Below are 14,986 nucleotides of genomic sequence, written 5' to 3'. Positions count from 1 at the left end.
CAGAAGCTTCCTGTCTTCTTCCGGGTCCTGTCCGTCTCTGCCTCCTGTGTGCCAGGACGGATAATTGTGTTAACGTGATAACCCGGGTCTGGGACACAGGAGCAGGAGACGACAGACCGAGGGAGGAGCGAGTGACACTGGAAGGTAAGGGGAAGGCAGCACCCCACAGCCTGAGTATGTGGGGGGAGGTGCGGCACAGCGGTACGTCCCGGCTATGTCTCTCAGCGGCCCTGCTCTCCCTTCCGTGCCTGTCAGCCACTGGAGCACAGCCTTAAAACCCCAGACAGGAAGGCTGTGTCAGGAATTTCAAGACATTTGTGGTTAGGCACAAGCCCAGAGCTTTGAAGCCATGATGGTTCCAGCCCTTTGTTCAACTCTTCTAATGCACATACTGTAAATATACAGTGAGGGAGTAATATTTACATGGTAAATATCGGTGCATCTGGGATTTCTGCTAAGGCCTCAGTTGACCCCAAACAGTATCATCTTGGGTTTATCTGCTCAAGGCCCCAAGGATCCTCAGTCGACTCCCAAACGTGTCCATCTGGGGTTTATCTGCTCAAGGCCCCAAGGATCCTCAGTCGACTCCCAAACTGTGTCCATCTGGGGTTTCCTGTCCAGGTCCCAACGATCCCAAACTGATCCATCTGGGGTTTATCTGCTCAAGGCCCCAAGGATCCTCAGTCGACTCCCAAACTGATCCATCTGGTGTTTCCCTGTCCCAGGTCCCAATCGATCCCAAACTGTATCCATCTGGGGTTTCCCTGTCCCAGGTCCCAATCGATCCCAAACTGTTCCATCTGGGGTTTATTGGCTCAAAACCCCAAGAATTCTCAGTCGACTCCCCAACTGTGTCCATCTGGGGTTTCCTTTCCAGGTCCCAATCGATCCCAAACTGTATCCATCTGGGGTTTATCTGCTCAAGGCCCCAAGGATCCTCAGTCGACTCCCAAACTGTAGCCATCTGGTGTTTCCCTGTCCCAGGTCCAATCGATCCCACACTGTATCCATCTGGGGTTTCCCTGTCCCAGGTCCAATCGATCCCAAACTGTATCCATCTGGGGTATTGGCTCAAAACCCCAAGAATTCTCATCGACTCCCAAACTGTGTCAATCTGGGGTTTCCCTGTCCAGGTCCCAATCGATCCCAAAATGTATCCATCTGGGGTTATCTGCTCAAGGCCCCAAGGATCCTCAGTCGACTCCCAAACTGTATCCATCGTGTTTCCCTGTCCCAGGTCCCAATCGATCCCAAACTGATCCATCTGGGGTTTCCCTGTCCCAGGTCCCAATCGATCCCAAACTATCCATCTGGGTTTATTGGCTCAAAACCCCAAGAATTCTCAGTCGACTCCCAAACTGTGTCCATCTGGGGTTTCCCTGTCCAAGACCCCAGTCGATCCTAAACTGTATCCGTCTGGTGTTTTCCTATACAAGGCCCAAATCAACCCCAAACTGTCTCCATCAGGGGTTTCCCTACACAAGGTTCCAAGGATCCCCCAATCTTCCCCAAATTGTATCCATCTGGGGTTTTTCTGCTCAAGACCCCAATTGACCCCAAACTGTATCCATCTGGGGTTTTTTTCTGCTCAAGGCCCAATTGACCCAACCATCTGGGGTTTTTCTGCTCAGGCCCCAATTGACCCCAAACTGTACCCATCTGGGGTTTTCTGCTCAAGGCCCCAATTGAGCCCAACCATCTGGGGTTTTTCTGCTCAAGGCCCCAATTGACCCCAAACTGTACCTATCTGGGGTTTTTCTGCTCAAGGCCCCAATTGACCCCAAATGTATCCATCTTGGGTTTATCTGCTCAAGGCCCAAGGATCCTCAGTCGACTCCCAAACTGTATTCATCTGGGGTTTCCCTGTCCAAGACCCCAATCGATCCAAAACTGTATCCGTCTGGTGTTTCCTATACAAGGCCCCGTCAACCAAACTGTCTCCATCAGGAGTTTCCCTGCACAAGGTTCCAAGGATCCTCAATCTTCCCCAAACTGTACCCATCTGGAGGTTATGGTTCAACGCCCCGAGGATCCTCAGTCGACCCCAAACTATTCCTTCTGGGTTCTCTGCTCAAGGCCCCAATCGTTCCCAAAACTGATCCATCTGGGGTTTCCCTGCTCAAGGCCCCAACGTTCCCAAACTGTATCCATGGGGTTTCCCTCTCCAAGGCCCCAATCGACCCCAAACAGTGTCTATCTAGAGTTTCTGCTGAAGGCCCCAAGGATCCTCCCCCATCACCCACTTTGGTTTTCAGTATTACTCTGGATTTTCACCCTGTCTGGCAAAACCCCCTCGATGGAAGATGTGATTTGGTGCCTTCTCTGAGGAACAGTTTGGCTAATGATGGCCAATAGTCAAAGGATTTCATGCTCCTGCCTTTGAACATCGCACTCATAAATTGCCTTCTTCAAAAATTTACTAGGCCAAGTGCATAAGTTTACACCTCAAATTTCACTAAACTCAAACATTTGAGCATAAAAAGAGTGGGTTGGCAACAGGGGTGGATTAGGGTGGGGGGAAAAGTTAGTAGCTTAGCACTGATTTTCAGCGGCGTTATACATTTAGGAACAGAATGGCAGGCCTAAATTATACGCAGTCACAAAAGAGAGGGTAATACAGCATACAAGCATAAAACTAAAACAAGAAAATGCAACACTGGGCTTCAAGAAAGAGACAATGGCAGTCCTTATTTCTACTACTTAACATTTCTAAAGCGCTACTAGGGTTACGCAGCGCTGTACAATTTACATAAAGGGACAGTCCCTGCTCAAAGAGCTTACAATATAGTAGACAAGTGAACGGTCAAATTGGGCAGTCTGGATTTACTAAACGGTAAGAGTTAGGTGCCGAATGCAGCAATGAAGAGGGGGTTTTAAGCAGAGACTTGAAGATGGGCAGGGAGGGGGCTTGGCGTAAGGGCTCAGGAAGGTTGTTCCAAGCAAGGGTGAGGCGAGGCAGAATGAGCGGAGCCTGGAGTTGGCGGTGGTGGAGAAGGCACAGAGAGGAGGGATTTGTCCTGTGAACGGAGGTTACGGGCGGGAACATAAGGGGAGATGAGGGTAGAGAGGTATGAGGGCTGCAGACTGAGTGCATTTGTAGGTAAGAAGGAGAAGCTTGAATTGAATGCGGTATCTGATTGGAAGCCAGTGAAGTGACCTGAGGAGGGGTGATATGAGTAGATCGGTTCTGGCGGAATATGAGACATGCCGCTGAGTTCTGAACAGATTGAAGGGGGATAGATGGGTAAGTGGAGGCCAGTGAGGAGTAAGTTGCAGTAGTCAAGGCGAGAGGTAATGAGAGCGTGGACGAGAGTTCGGGTGGTGTGTTCAGAGAGGAAAGGGCGAATTTTGCTGATGTTAAAAAGGAAGAAGCGACAGGTCTTGGCTATCTGCTTGCTGGATATGCGCAAGAAGGAGAGGGAGGAGTCAAAGATGACTCCGAGGTTGCGGGAAGATGAGAAAAAGATGTGAAAAAGACCCGACACAGGCCGGTGTTTCGGCGCACAAGCGCCTGCCTAAGGGGTTAGAGTGTGTCTTCACAATATTTGAGCGGGAATATTCAGACAGTCTAAGTAAATTGCCAGCAACCGGTGAGCTTTATTCAATCAAGCCAGACGCTGTCTGTAAAAACCGCGGCCCATGAAGGGTCTTTTTCACAATAAAGGATTGCCATTGTCTCTTTCTTGAAGGCCCAGTGTTGAAGGCCTAAATTTAGAAGCATAACTTTGAAGCGCCTTAAGATGAAGTTCAGATAAAATCCTAATAGGGCACAAATTTAAGTGTGTAAATTCTGGAGCAGTGATTGATGTGAGGGGAACTTGAGCTGGCATTTCTCCTGAAGCCGGCTTCGCCTGCGCACTGACCCGTGGAACTGATCGGAACAGAATCTATTAAAGTTTCACTTCTGTCTCTTTCAGGAAGCACTTGATTTCATTGAGAAGCAGCACCTGAAAGGGCAGCCGTTCTTTCTGTACTGGGCCATTGATGCTACTCATGCCCCAGTCTATGCCTCCAAACCCTTCCTGGGCATCAGCCAGAGGGGCATGTAAGTTCCTGGAATATTGGGAACACGTTACGGATCAGCAGTAGGCGGAGCAGTGGGATAAGGAGAAGGACAGGAGACGTTTCCCCCTTCTTACAGATTATTTTTAGGGACAACAACAGGCTCATTTTCAAAAGAGAAAAAAACGTCCAAAAGTGACATAAGTCTCACAAAAACGTCCAATCGGTATTTTCAAAACCTCTTTTTAGACGTTTTTCTCTGAAGTCCGTCAGAAGGAGGTCTGAATCTCAAGGGGGGTGTGCCAGGGGCGTTTTGAGGCGGGACTTGGGTGTTCCTAAGACTTAGACGTTTTTTTAGCCATAATGGAACAAAACAAAAGGTCGAAGACTAAAACTTAGATGTTTTGAGCTAGACCTGTTTTTTATACGAATAAGGCACAAAAAAGTGCCCCAAATGACCAGATAACCAATGCAGGGAATCAGGGATGACCTCCCCTTACTCCCCAAGTGGTCACTAACCCCCTCCACCCCCAAAAATTGTGATGAAGAACATTACTTGCCAGCCTGTATGCCAGCGTCAGATGTCATGCTCAGGTCCATTAGAACAGCACGCAGGTCCCTGGTGTAGTCTAGTGTTGGGTGCAGTGCACTTCAGACAGGTGGACCCAGGGTCCTACCTCCCCTACCTGTTACACTTGTGGAGGAAACTGTGAGCCCTCCAAAACTCACCAGAAACCCACTGTAACCACATCTAGGTGCCCCCCTTCACCCGCAAGGGCTATGATAGTGGTGTGCATTTGGGGGTAGTGGGTTTGGGGGGGGGGGGGGGCTCAGCACACAAGGTAAGGGAGCTGTGTACCTGGGAGCAATTTATGAAGTCCACTGCAGTGCCCCTAGGGTGCCCTATTGCTGTCCTGAGATGTCAGGGGGACCAGTTACTAAAAATGCTGGCTCCTCTACGTCCCAATGGCTTGATTTTGTGCATTTTGCACTTGGATGTTTGGGGGGGGGGGGGGGGTTCGAAAATGGCCCAAAAAAACCCCAAAACGTCCATAGTATTTTCGAAAACAAAAGATAGATGTTTTTCTTTTTCGAAAATGACCTTCTTTCCTGTTCAGAAGTTCAGATTTAGACGTCCTATCGAAAATGCCCCTCCACATGACTCTAATTTTGAGATTTACATTGTACGGCACCCTGTCAAAAGAAACCAGACAAAAACGTTCCAAACAAAAAAGTTCCCGACATAAAAGTCCCTGACAAAATAGACTCCTGACAAAAGGGCCTCATGAAATAGATTTATTTTTGAAGGATACAAAGAAGTGGAGGAGCCATAAATTACTGAGAAAGTCCACGGCTTGTCACTTGAAAGTCCTGGCACCTGCCTACGGCTTGACTTCACTATCCACACCTGGTATCTAGTGAGAATCATAAATCTGCTTGAAAACATAATCCAGCTTGATTAAGGAGGTTTCCCTGCCCTGTTTTGTGTAGAGTCTATTTTGTCTTGGGTTTTTTGGGAGGGTTTTTTTTTTTTGTCATGGTCTGTTTTGGTTTTAGTCTGTTTTGTTGGGGTTTTTTTGTCATGGTCTTTATATCGGGTGCCACGTTGTACACACTGGTCTGGGAGTTCTGTAGTGAATTAAGGAGGGTCCGTTCTGAACCAGTCCAGCATTTCACACTCTGCTTCTGTGATGCTCTTAATATGTAGCTATGGTGATGCGGTACGAGAGATAGACGACAGCGTGGGGAAAATCCTGGCCTACCTCCGACAGCAAGGCATCGCCAAAGACACCTTTGTGTTTTTCACCTCGGATAATGGCGCTGCTCTAAGTTCTGGTCCAAAAGAAGGTAGGAATTCAAGGCAGACGGGTCCAGTCTTCTCATATACTGACAGGCTCTGATGCAGCTCGTACTCAGCATTCACCCACCTCACCACAGACAAACATTCGGCTCGTTCTCTTGCAGACATGCACCTGATCACGCTGTCGCTGAGCTCTTTGTCACTTGCTGTGGCTTCTCATAAGAATAACCAAAGGTCGCTGATGAACAGGAGCACCTTAGACTTGGGTTTTCCTCTTCAGATCTAAATAGAAATAAAACCAAGCAACAAAAAAGAAGATGAACCTTTTCTTTGGAATGTGACTGCAGGGTTGAAGGTGACGGTTTAGAGCTTGAGAGCGTTATGGGAGGGTGCTCTCCCAGCGGGGACTTTAGGAGGTACACAGCAGACCGCACCTCGAATATTGTGTTCAGTTTTTGTCACTACATCTGAAAAAAGATATAGTGGAGTTAGAAAGGTGCAGAGAAGGGCGATGAAAATGACAAAGGGCATGGGACGATTTCTCTATGAGGAAAGGCTAAAGCGGCTAGGGCTCTTCAGCTTGGAGAAAAGGCGGCTGAGGGGAGATATGATAGTGATCTATAAAATAATGAGTGGAGTGGAAAGGGTAGACGTGAAGCACCTGTTTACTCTTTCCAAAAATACTAGGACTAGGGGGGCACACAATGAAGCTACAAAGTAGTAAATTTAAATCGAATCGGAGAACATTTTTTTTCACTCAACGTATAATTAAACTCTGGAATTCGTTGCCAGAGAATGTGGTAAAAGTGGTTAGCTTAGCGGGGTTTTAAAATGGTTTGGACAGCTTCCTAAAGGAAAAGTCCATAGACCATTATTAAATTGACTTGGTGACTTGGGGAAGATCCACTGCTTTTTTCCGGGATAAGCAGCATAAAATGTTTTGTACTTTTTTGGCATCTTGCCAGGTATTTGTGACCTGGATTGGCCACTGTTGGAAACAGGATACTGGGCTTGATAGACCTTTGGTCTGTCCCAGTGTGGCAATACTTATGTCACATCCATCAGTCACAAAGTCAGGGTCCTGGTTCAGGTGATCTAGACTTAGCTCACACCTGTTCACTTGTAGCTCAAGGTGAGTTACATTCAGGTACAGCAGCTATTTCCCTGTCCCTGGAGGACTCACAATCCAAGGGGTTCTTTTACTAAGGTGCGCCGAAAAATGGGCTGCACTAGTGTAAGCGAGCATTTTGGGCGCGCGCAGGTCCATTTTTCAGTGCGCCTGTAAAAAAAGACCTTTTTTTATTATTTTTGCGAGGAGGCAGGAAGGTGAGACCAGGGACTGCAGCGCCAGCGGCCTGACCCCGGCACCGGGCCCCCCCTCTCGGCGGCCCTGCTATTGCTAAGTAAGCCAATTATTTTATGCAATTACAGCCAGGGCCGCCAAGAGACTAGGCCGGGCCTGGGGCAAGGCCGCCCCGCCTCCTCTGTCCCCCGTCGCTCCCCCTGCCGCTGTCTCTCCTCCCCGCTGCTGCAGTCCCCGGACTCACCTGCCTGCCTCCACGGCTCCAGGCCCCCTGCATTCGAAGCTGCAGTCACAGATCGCCTCTCTTCTGGCCTTCCCTCCCTGTGTCCCACCCTCATCTGGTGTAACTTCCGGTTTCCGCGAGGGCGGGACACATGGAGGGAAGGCCCGAAGGGAGGCGATCTGTGACTGCTGCTTCGAATGCAGGGGGCCCGGAGCCGAGGAGGCAGGCAGGTGAAACCAGGGTCTGCAGCGCCAGCGGCTGACCCCGGCGCCGGGCCCAGGGAATTTTGTCCCCCCTGGCCCCCCCTCTCGGCGGCCCTGGTGTGCAATTGTGGAGACCACACCTAGGAACAGATATAAACAGGATGGATTCGATCCAGAGGGCGGTTACAAAATTGGTCAGTGATCTGTGTCATAAAGCCTATGGGGACAGATTTAAGGCTCTCAATATATATACATTGGAAGAGAGGGGATATGATAGAGCCGTTTAAAATAGCTCTGTGGCATTAATATACGGGAGGTGAACCTCTTTCAAATGAAGGAAAACTCTGGAATGAGGGCATAGGATGAAGTTAAGAGATCGTAGGCTCAGGAGTAATCGGAGGAAATACTTCTTCACAGAAAGGGTGGTGGATACGTGGAATAGCCTCCCGGTGGAGGTGGAGTTTCAAAATAAAGAACGCATGTCTATTGCGACTCCACCGTAGACCCCACCCCAATCACACCTATATCCATCTCTCGTAAAAGTGCACATGTTCCAGTCATAACACGTACTTCCACGTGTGGAATAATTTCTCTAAGAGGCTTTTTTGCAAGTGTGAAGGCACGTTTTAGAAAGAACGTACAGCCAATTGAGATGTCCAAGTTGGGACTAGAGGGCAACCGAAACCGGGTTCTTGAGTTTCAGCCAAACCAAATCTGCAGCCAAAACTCACCACACAATTTCAACCCAAAACCAGGTGGCACAGCCCCCCCCCTCCCCCACCTACAGAAAGCTGCCACCCTCCCCCCAACTGTAGGCCCTTTCTGGGCCTATCTTAGAAGTCCTGGTGGTCTAGTGGTCTCATCAAGGTAGGAGTGATCCCCAGTCACTCCTGCCTATGCCAGGTCCACAGTCAAAATGGCTGCCGGGGCCACCTGTGGTAGGGTTACCATATTTTGTCTCCCAAAAAGGAGGACACATGCCCCGCCCCCACCACACCTACCCCCCCCCTTTCATGCCCTCGCTCCGCCCCTGTCACATTTTCCCCATCACACACCCGTCACCCCCCCTCCCCTTACCTTACTACTGCCCTGGTGGTCTAGTGACCTCTTCGGGGCAGGAAAGAGCCCCCTCTTCCTGCCCGGAGCGCTGCCCTGCATGCTTCCTTCCTGTTGCTGATCTCGGCGCTGATTCAAAATGGCCGCCGAGAGTTGAAGTCTCGCAAGGTCACTAGACCACCAGGGCAGTAGTAACTAAGGGGAGGGGAGGCTAGCAATCTGCCCGTTTGTCCGGATTGGCCGCCCACCAGCCTGCCCGTTTGTCCAGATATCCGGACAAACGGGCAGATTGGCAAAACCCGCCCGGTTGCCCGGACATGTCCTCAAAAAGAGGACATGTCCGGGTAAATCCGGACATATGGTAACCCTAACCTGTGGCAGACTTTGAGACTACTGCAGGAGGTCATGGCAGCCATTTTGAGATTGGAACCGGCATAGGACAGGAGCAATCCCCAGTCTTCCTGCCCATGCTGACTCCAGTTTTAAAATGGCTTCCGCTACCTCCCATGGCAGTCTCGGCAGCCATTTTGACTGTGAAGCCAGTATTGGTAGGAGAGACATGCAGATTGCTCTACCCCGAAGAGCCATTAAAAACACCAGGGCTTCTAAGGTATGCCCAGGGTCTTAGTGGTGGGAGAGTGGCAACTTTTGGGGGGGAAGCAGAGAGTAATTGCGCTTTTTGTCAGGGGGTGTTTGGATTTCAGATTGGCTTCAGTGCTGAAATCAAAACCAATAATTTGGTCGGCCTCTAGTCAGGATGTATCGAATTTTGGAAGTATTTGGAAAAGGTTCTGCTGACATAGGGCCTTATCTAAACCACACGCAGGAATGGATGCGAATGTGTTGGCTACATGTGTCGGCAGTATCCATTTTACCTTGTCAGTGTCTAAAATATCCACAGAGCCAACATGTCAACATACATGTGCATGTTATGTTTCAGAATATACACGTGTGTGTCGCAGCATTCAGCACCTCCCAAAACTCTGCTGTGGGAATTCCAGGTCCCATCCCCCTCTACAGATAGAAACACCTCCTTCCGCATAATCACGTCTGAAGAGTGTGACCTGAATGGCCTTGAGTGCTCTTGTACCACAATATCTTTGATTGTATTTTATTATGGAAAGTGTATCGAAGCCTACAGCTAGGTCTGAGGACCAGTGTCGCACTCTCTGCACAACAGGTGCAGAACATGTCAGGGTCTGATCTGTTTTTCCTTTTCTTCAGGAGGCAGTAATGGCCCTTTCCTTTGTGGGAAGCACACGACCTTTGAAGGTGGCATGAGAGAGCCAGCCATTGCATGGTGGCCAGGACATATACCTGCTGGACAGGTAAACGTTGCTGAGAGGTTTGTAAATCTGACACTGCGCTCCGCCTGTATCACGCCCTGAGCAGTTACGTGGGACAGAGGGAAAGGAGCACACTGAGCCGCTGCGGCAGCTAAGAAAGCAAATAGAATGTTAGGTATTTTTAGGAAAGGAATTGGAAAAAACAAAATGAGTACATAAGTAATGCCACACTGGGAAAAGACCAAGGGTCCATCGAGCCCAGCATCCTGTCCACGACAGCGGCCAATCCAGGCCAAGGACACCTGGTGAGCTTCCCAAACGTACAAACATTCTATACATGTTATTCCCGAATTGTGGATTTCTCCCAAGTCCATTTAGTAGCGGTTTATGGACTTGTCCTTTAGGAAACCGTCTAACCCCTTTTTAAACTCTGCCAAGCTAACCGCTGTAATGCCTTTGTATTGCTCCATGGTGCGACTGCACCTCGAATATTATGTTCAATTCTGGTCGCCACATCTCAAAAAAATATATAGTGGAATTAGAAAAGGTGCAGAGAAGGGCGACGAAAATGATAAAGGGGATGGGACAACTTCCCTATGAGGAAAGGCTGAAGCACCCTTGGAGAAAAGGCGACTGAGGGGGAGATATGATAGAGGTCTATAAAATAATGAGCGGATTGGAACGGGTAGACGTGAATCGCTTGTTTACTCTTTCCAAAAATATTAGGACTAAGGCATTCAATGAAGCTACAAAGTAGTAAATTCGAATCAGAGAAAATGTTTCTTCACTCATCGTGTAATTAAACTCTGGAATTCGTTGCCAGAGAATGTGGTAAAGGCGGTTAGCTTAGCAGGGTTTAAAAAAAAGGTTTAGCTGGCTTCCTAAAGGAAAAGTCCATAGACCATTATTAAAATGGACTTGGGGAAAATCCACTGCGTATTTCTAGGATAAGCAGCATGAAATGTATTGTACTGTTTTGGGATCTTGCCAGGTATTTGTGACCTGGATTGGCCACTGTTGGAAACAGGATGCTGGGCTTGATGGACCTGTGGTCTGTCCCAGTGTGGCAATACTTATGTACTTGAGGAGTCCAGGTGTATGGCATGAAAAGTATCTGCATTCTTAAGTATTTTGTGCCTGATGAATCAGTATAGACATGTCCCCTTTATTCCGCTAAGTTATCTTTACTTTGCTTTACTGTTTGATAATGGAGTTCATTTTCTACACCTCCCTGATCTATCTCCTCATTTCCTTTCTGTTTCTAATCCCTTCCTTAAATGTTATAAGCCGCATAGACATTGATTATTGATATGCGGGACAGCGAATTCTGAATAAACCTTGATGCCTTTTTAATCAGGTAATTGTGCGTTAGACAAGGGTTGAAATTTCCATACGTCACTGCTGCCTTCTAGTTGGATCTCCTGCCTTAGAAATTGCCATTCTCCTGTCTGCATCTGTCTGGTCCCTCGTCACCACCTGCTCCCTGAAGGAGAAAAGACCCTATCAGCCCCAGGCAGTGTTCCAACCTTTTCCTGCTATCTCCTGCAAAGTGAAAATTGAAATTGAATTAGACAAGGATATCAAGCCTGTACACAGTGATAACTGCAAAGGATTTTACAGTAAAAAAAAAAAAAAATGTGCCTGACATTTGCTCAGCAAATTTCAAATATTTTTTTTTGCTTCCTCCCCCTCCCCCTTTCTTCTCTGCCTTTTCAACAGGAGGGGGCTGGCTTTATTAATTGTCGCCTCTGATTCCCAGTTAAAGCTTGCAAGCGCTGATAAGACTGACGAGCCTGTCTTGGCTCTGCGCAGCGCTCATAAAGCGATTTCATTTTCTTAAAGACACTGTGTGCAGACAGCCAGGCTCTGAGCAGAGGGCTTGCATTGCATGGCTAATGTGCCTGTTCCTGGCTGATAGAGCCATATCTGATCTTGCTGGAGGCTCTCACTTGCCAGGGCTGAGTGATTTTTTTTTTTTTCTTTAAGAAGCCTATAGAGTAAGGAGAGGGACAAATCACTGTGAATGGGGTATGCGGTATTTTTGTTCTTCCTTTTTTAAACGTAAATGACTTTGAAGCTTGCAGAAATAGTGTTCTGTTCTTTTCTCCCTTGAGGCCCTTCTGCTTTCCAGTCGTGATGCTGGGAGGTGCAGCTGATGAACTCTGACGGGGATTTGAAAGGACTGCACCTGTCTGTTCCTGCTCTGATGTGGGAGCAGGGCTGAAACCTGGGCTGTACATTAGTGAGGCAGGGCCAGAGCTTCAGGGAGGCGAGAATATGTCAGCTGGCATTTTTGTGCCCAAAGGACTGCACTTAGCATAAGGAGCAGGGATTTCATCTGATAAATTATTTCTTTATAGGGGATATTTACCTCTGCCCCACCCTATAGCACCAGTGACGGGTCTGCAGGAATAGTTGCATCTGCTCCTCCTTGCAGCACAAGTGATGTGGCTTGGACTGGGTCTGCAGGGATATTTGTCCCCACCGTGCCCAGTGGCACAAGTGACATGGCTTAGACTGAGTCTGTAGGGATATTTGTCCCCACCCCGCCCAGTGGCACAAGTGACGTGGCTTGGACTGGGTCTGCAGGGATATTTGTCCCCGCCCTGCTCGGTGGCACAAGTGACGTGGCTTGGACTGGGTCTGCAGGGATATTTGTCCCCACCGTGCCCAGTGGCACAAGTGACATGGCTTAGACTGAGTCTGTAGGGATATTTGTCCCCACCCCGCCCAGTGGCACAGTGACGTGGCTTGGACTGGGTCTGCAGGGATATTTGTCCCCGCCCTGCCCAGTGGCACAAGTGACGTGGCTTGGACTGGGTCTGCAGGGATATTTGTCCCCGCCCTGCTCGGTGGCACAAGTGACGTGGCTTGGACTGGGTCTGCAGGGATATTTGTCCCCACCGTGCCCTGTGGCACAAGTGACATGGCTTGGACTGGGTCTGCAGGGATATTTGTCCCCGCCCTGCTCGGTGGCACAAGCGACGTGGCTTGGACTGGGTCTGCAGGGATATTTGTCCCCACCTTGCCCGGTGGCACCAGTGACGTGGCTTGGACTAGGTCTGCAGGGATATTTGTCCCCGCCCTGCTCGGTGGCACAAGTGACGTGGCTTGGACTGGGTCTGCAGGAATAGTTGCCTCTGCCCCTCCTTGCGGCACAAGTGACATGGCTTAGACTGAGTCTGTAGGGATATTTGCCTCAGCCCTGTCCTGTGGTACCAGTGATGTGGCTTGGACTGGGTCTGCAGGGATATTTGTCCCCGCCCTGTCCTGTGGAACCAGTGATGTGGCTTGGACTGGGTCTGCAGGGATATTTGTCCCTGCCCTGCCCAGTGGCACAAGTGACGTGGCTTGGGCTGGGTCTGCAGGGATATTTGGTCAGGTGGCATATGAGGGTGTAGATTTCTCTTACCATTGCTGTCCTTGTTTGACCTTCCTGGTTTCAGGTGAGCCACCAACCGGGCAGTGTGATGGATCTCTTCACCACGGCCCTGTCTCTGGCAGGACTTCAGCCTCCTTCTGACAGAATGATCGATGGCGTCGACCTTTCACCAGTCTTCCTGCAGGGCAAAGTGATTGACAGGTGAGCCCCTGGGAGAACTGGCACCAAATATAAGAATGAAGGGTTAGAAAGGGGCAAGGGAAGACCGTAGGAGACTGCACGAAGGATCAGCTCCCTGGTTAATCACTGCAGCCTTGGCCGGCTGCTAAAGGGACAACACCAGGTCTGTAAGTGAGCGGGGTAACAGCATCTTGGTCAGGGCCCAATATTCAGCTTGCAGCACTCGGTGGTTTTTAAGCTTCTGATGGCTACAACTGAATTAAGCCCCAGATATTCAATGCAGAGCAACGTCCAGGCTGCAGCATTGAATTATCCGCATAATTGCAGACACCCGGAAGTTAACCAGGCACCAGCTGTATTCCAACCGGTGCCCTGTTAGCTCAACAGATAAAGTTAGCCCTTTTTGTTAACTGGTTTGCAGACTGAATATTCCTGCTAACGAGTTAAATGCTGGCTCTGCCCGAATTCCACCCCCCCCCCCCCCCCCCCGGGCTCCCTGGCACTAGCCAGACAGTGTGTCACAGTCAGAAGCAGTACAGCACCACGATCCACTTAAGTGCTGCTGAACATTGGTAGATGGCCAGCTGAGTGGGGTTAAACCCTTCTGAGTATCAGGCCCTGAGGATTTAATCTCCTGGAATTTGTGCAAGAAACCATGCAAAGAAAACCAAACCCCCTTGCGTAAACCATGGGCAGCAGAGACGGCTTTCAGAGGGTTTTACATGAGTGAAAAAAACAAGTTGCCTGCCTTATCTGGCCCACAGAAAATTGTCTTGATGAGGGTAATGATCTGACAGGGCACCAGACTGAAGACACAAAGGAACAGACAGAGAAGACCACAAGATTTCACAAGCGCTGCCCCCTGGGAATGAGGAGCAGAAACGGGGACACAGCTGGATCGGAAGTGGGGGCTGCCCTTATCCCCCAGCTATGCAAAGCCAGAAACCCTGGGGAAGGGGAAAACCAATGCAGTGGGCTGGCTCAAGAGGTCGTGGTGCTCTGAGTCCCCAGGTTGGGGCCAATCTTGTGTTATAAACCATGCAGATATCACAAGAATAGCCCCACCCCAGAAGGTCCAGTCCCTAATCTTTGGCAGCCTGAGCCAATATCTCACTGAATTGCCACTTATGCTGGCTCTTCCAGCACTAGGGCTGCCAAGAGAGGGGGGGGGGGGGCAAAATTCCTTGGGCCTGGCCTCAGCAATCTTCTTCCTGCCTGCCGGGTCTGTTCTGTGTGACAGGACCCAGATGATTGGGTTATGGCGTTAATGCAATCATCCAGGTCCCGGCACACAGGAGCATGAGAGAGACAGACCGAGAGAGGAGCAGTCAGACAGAGGAAAGTAAGGGGACGGGGCAGCAGCGGTTAGTCAGCGGTCCTGCCCCGGGCCCGGCTGTGTTTCTCAGCGGCCCTGACCAGCACCCTCATCCCAAGCCTCTGTACCTGAACCGCCGAGAGACACAGCTGGGCTCGTGGCAGAACTGGACCGCCGCGTGCTACCACTCACACTGCCGCTCCTGCCTGCCCACTCCTTTCTGTCTCTGCCTCCA

General features: G+C 49.8%; 1 protein-coding gene across 1 annotated transcript in view; it reads left to right on the top strand.

Annotated features, from left to right (window-relative positions):
* GALNS (galactosamine (N-acetyl)-6-sulfatase) overlaps positions 1-14,986 on the top strand; it is a 57,826-nt gene that overhangs the window by 18,700 nt on the left and 24,140 nt on the right. Inside the window, 4 exon segments of the mRNA XM_030204592.1 lie at positions 3,918-4,045; positions 5,711-5,850; positions 9,813-9,916; positions 13,321-13,457. Of these exon segments, the coding sequence (XP_030060452.1) occupies positions 3,918-4,045; positions 5,711-5,850; positions 9,813-9,916; positions 13,321-13,457 (509 nt within the window).

Source organism: Microcaecilia unicolor, chromosome 5 (assembly GCF_901765095.1).
Source record: "Microcaecilia unicolor chromosome 5, aMicUni1.1, whole genome shotgun sequence".
In the NCBI taxonomy this organism is placed as follows: domain Eukaryota; kingdom Metazoa; phylum Chordata; class Amphibia; order Gymnophiona; family Siphonopidae; genus Microcaecilia; species Microcaecilia unicolor.
The sequence above is the reverse complement of the archived record's forward strand: the minus strand, read 5'-3'. Positions and strand labels throughout refer to the sequence as shown.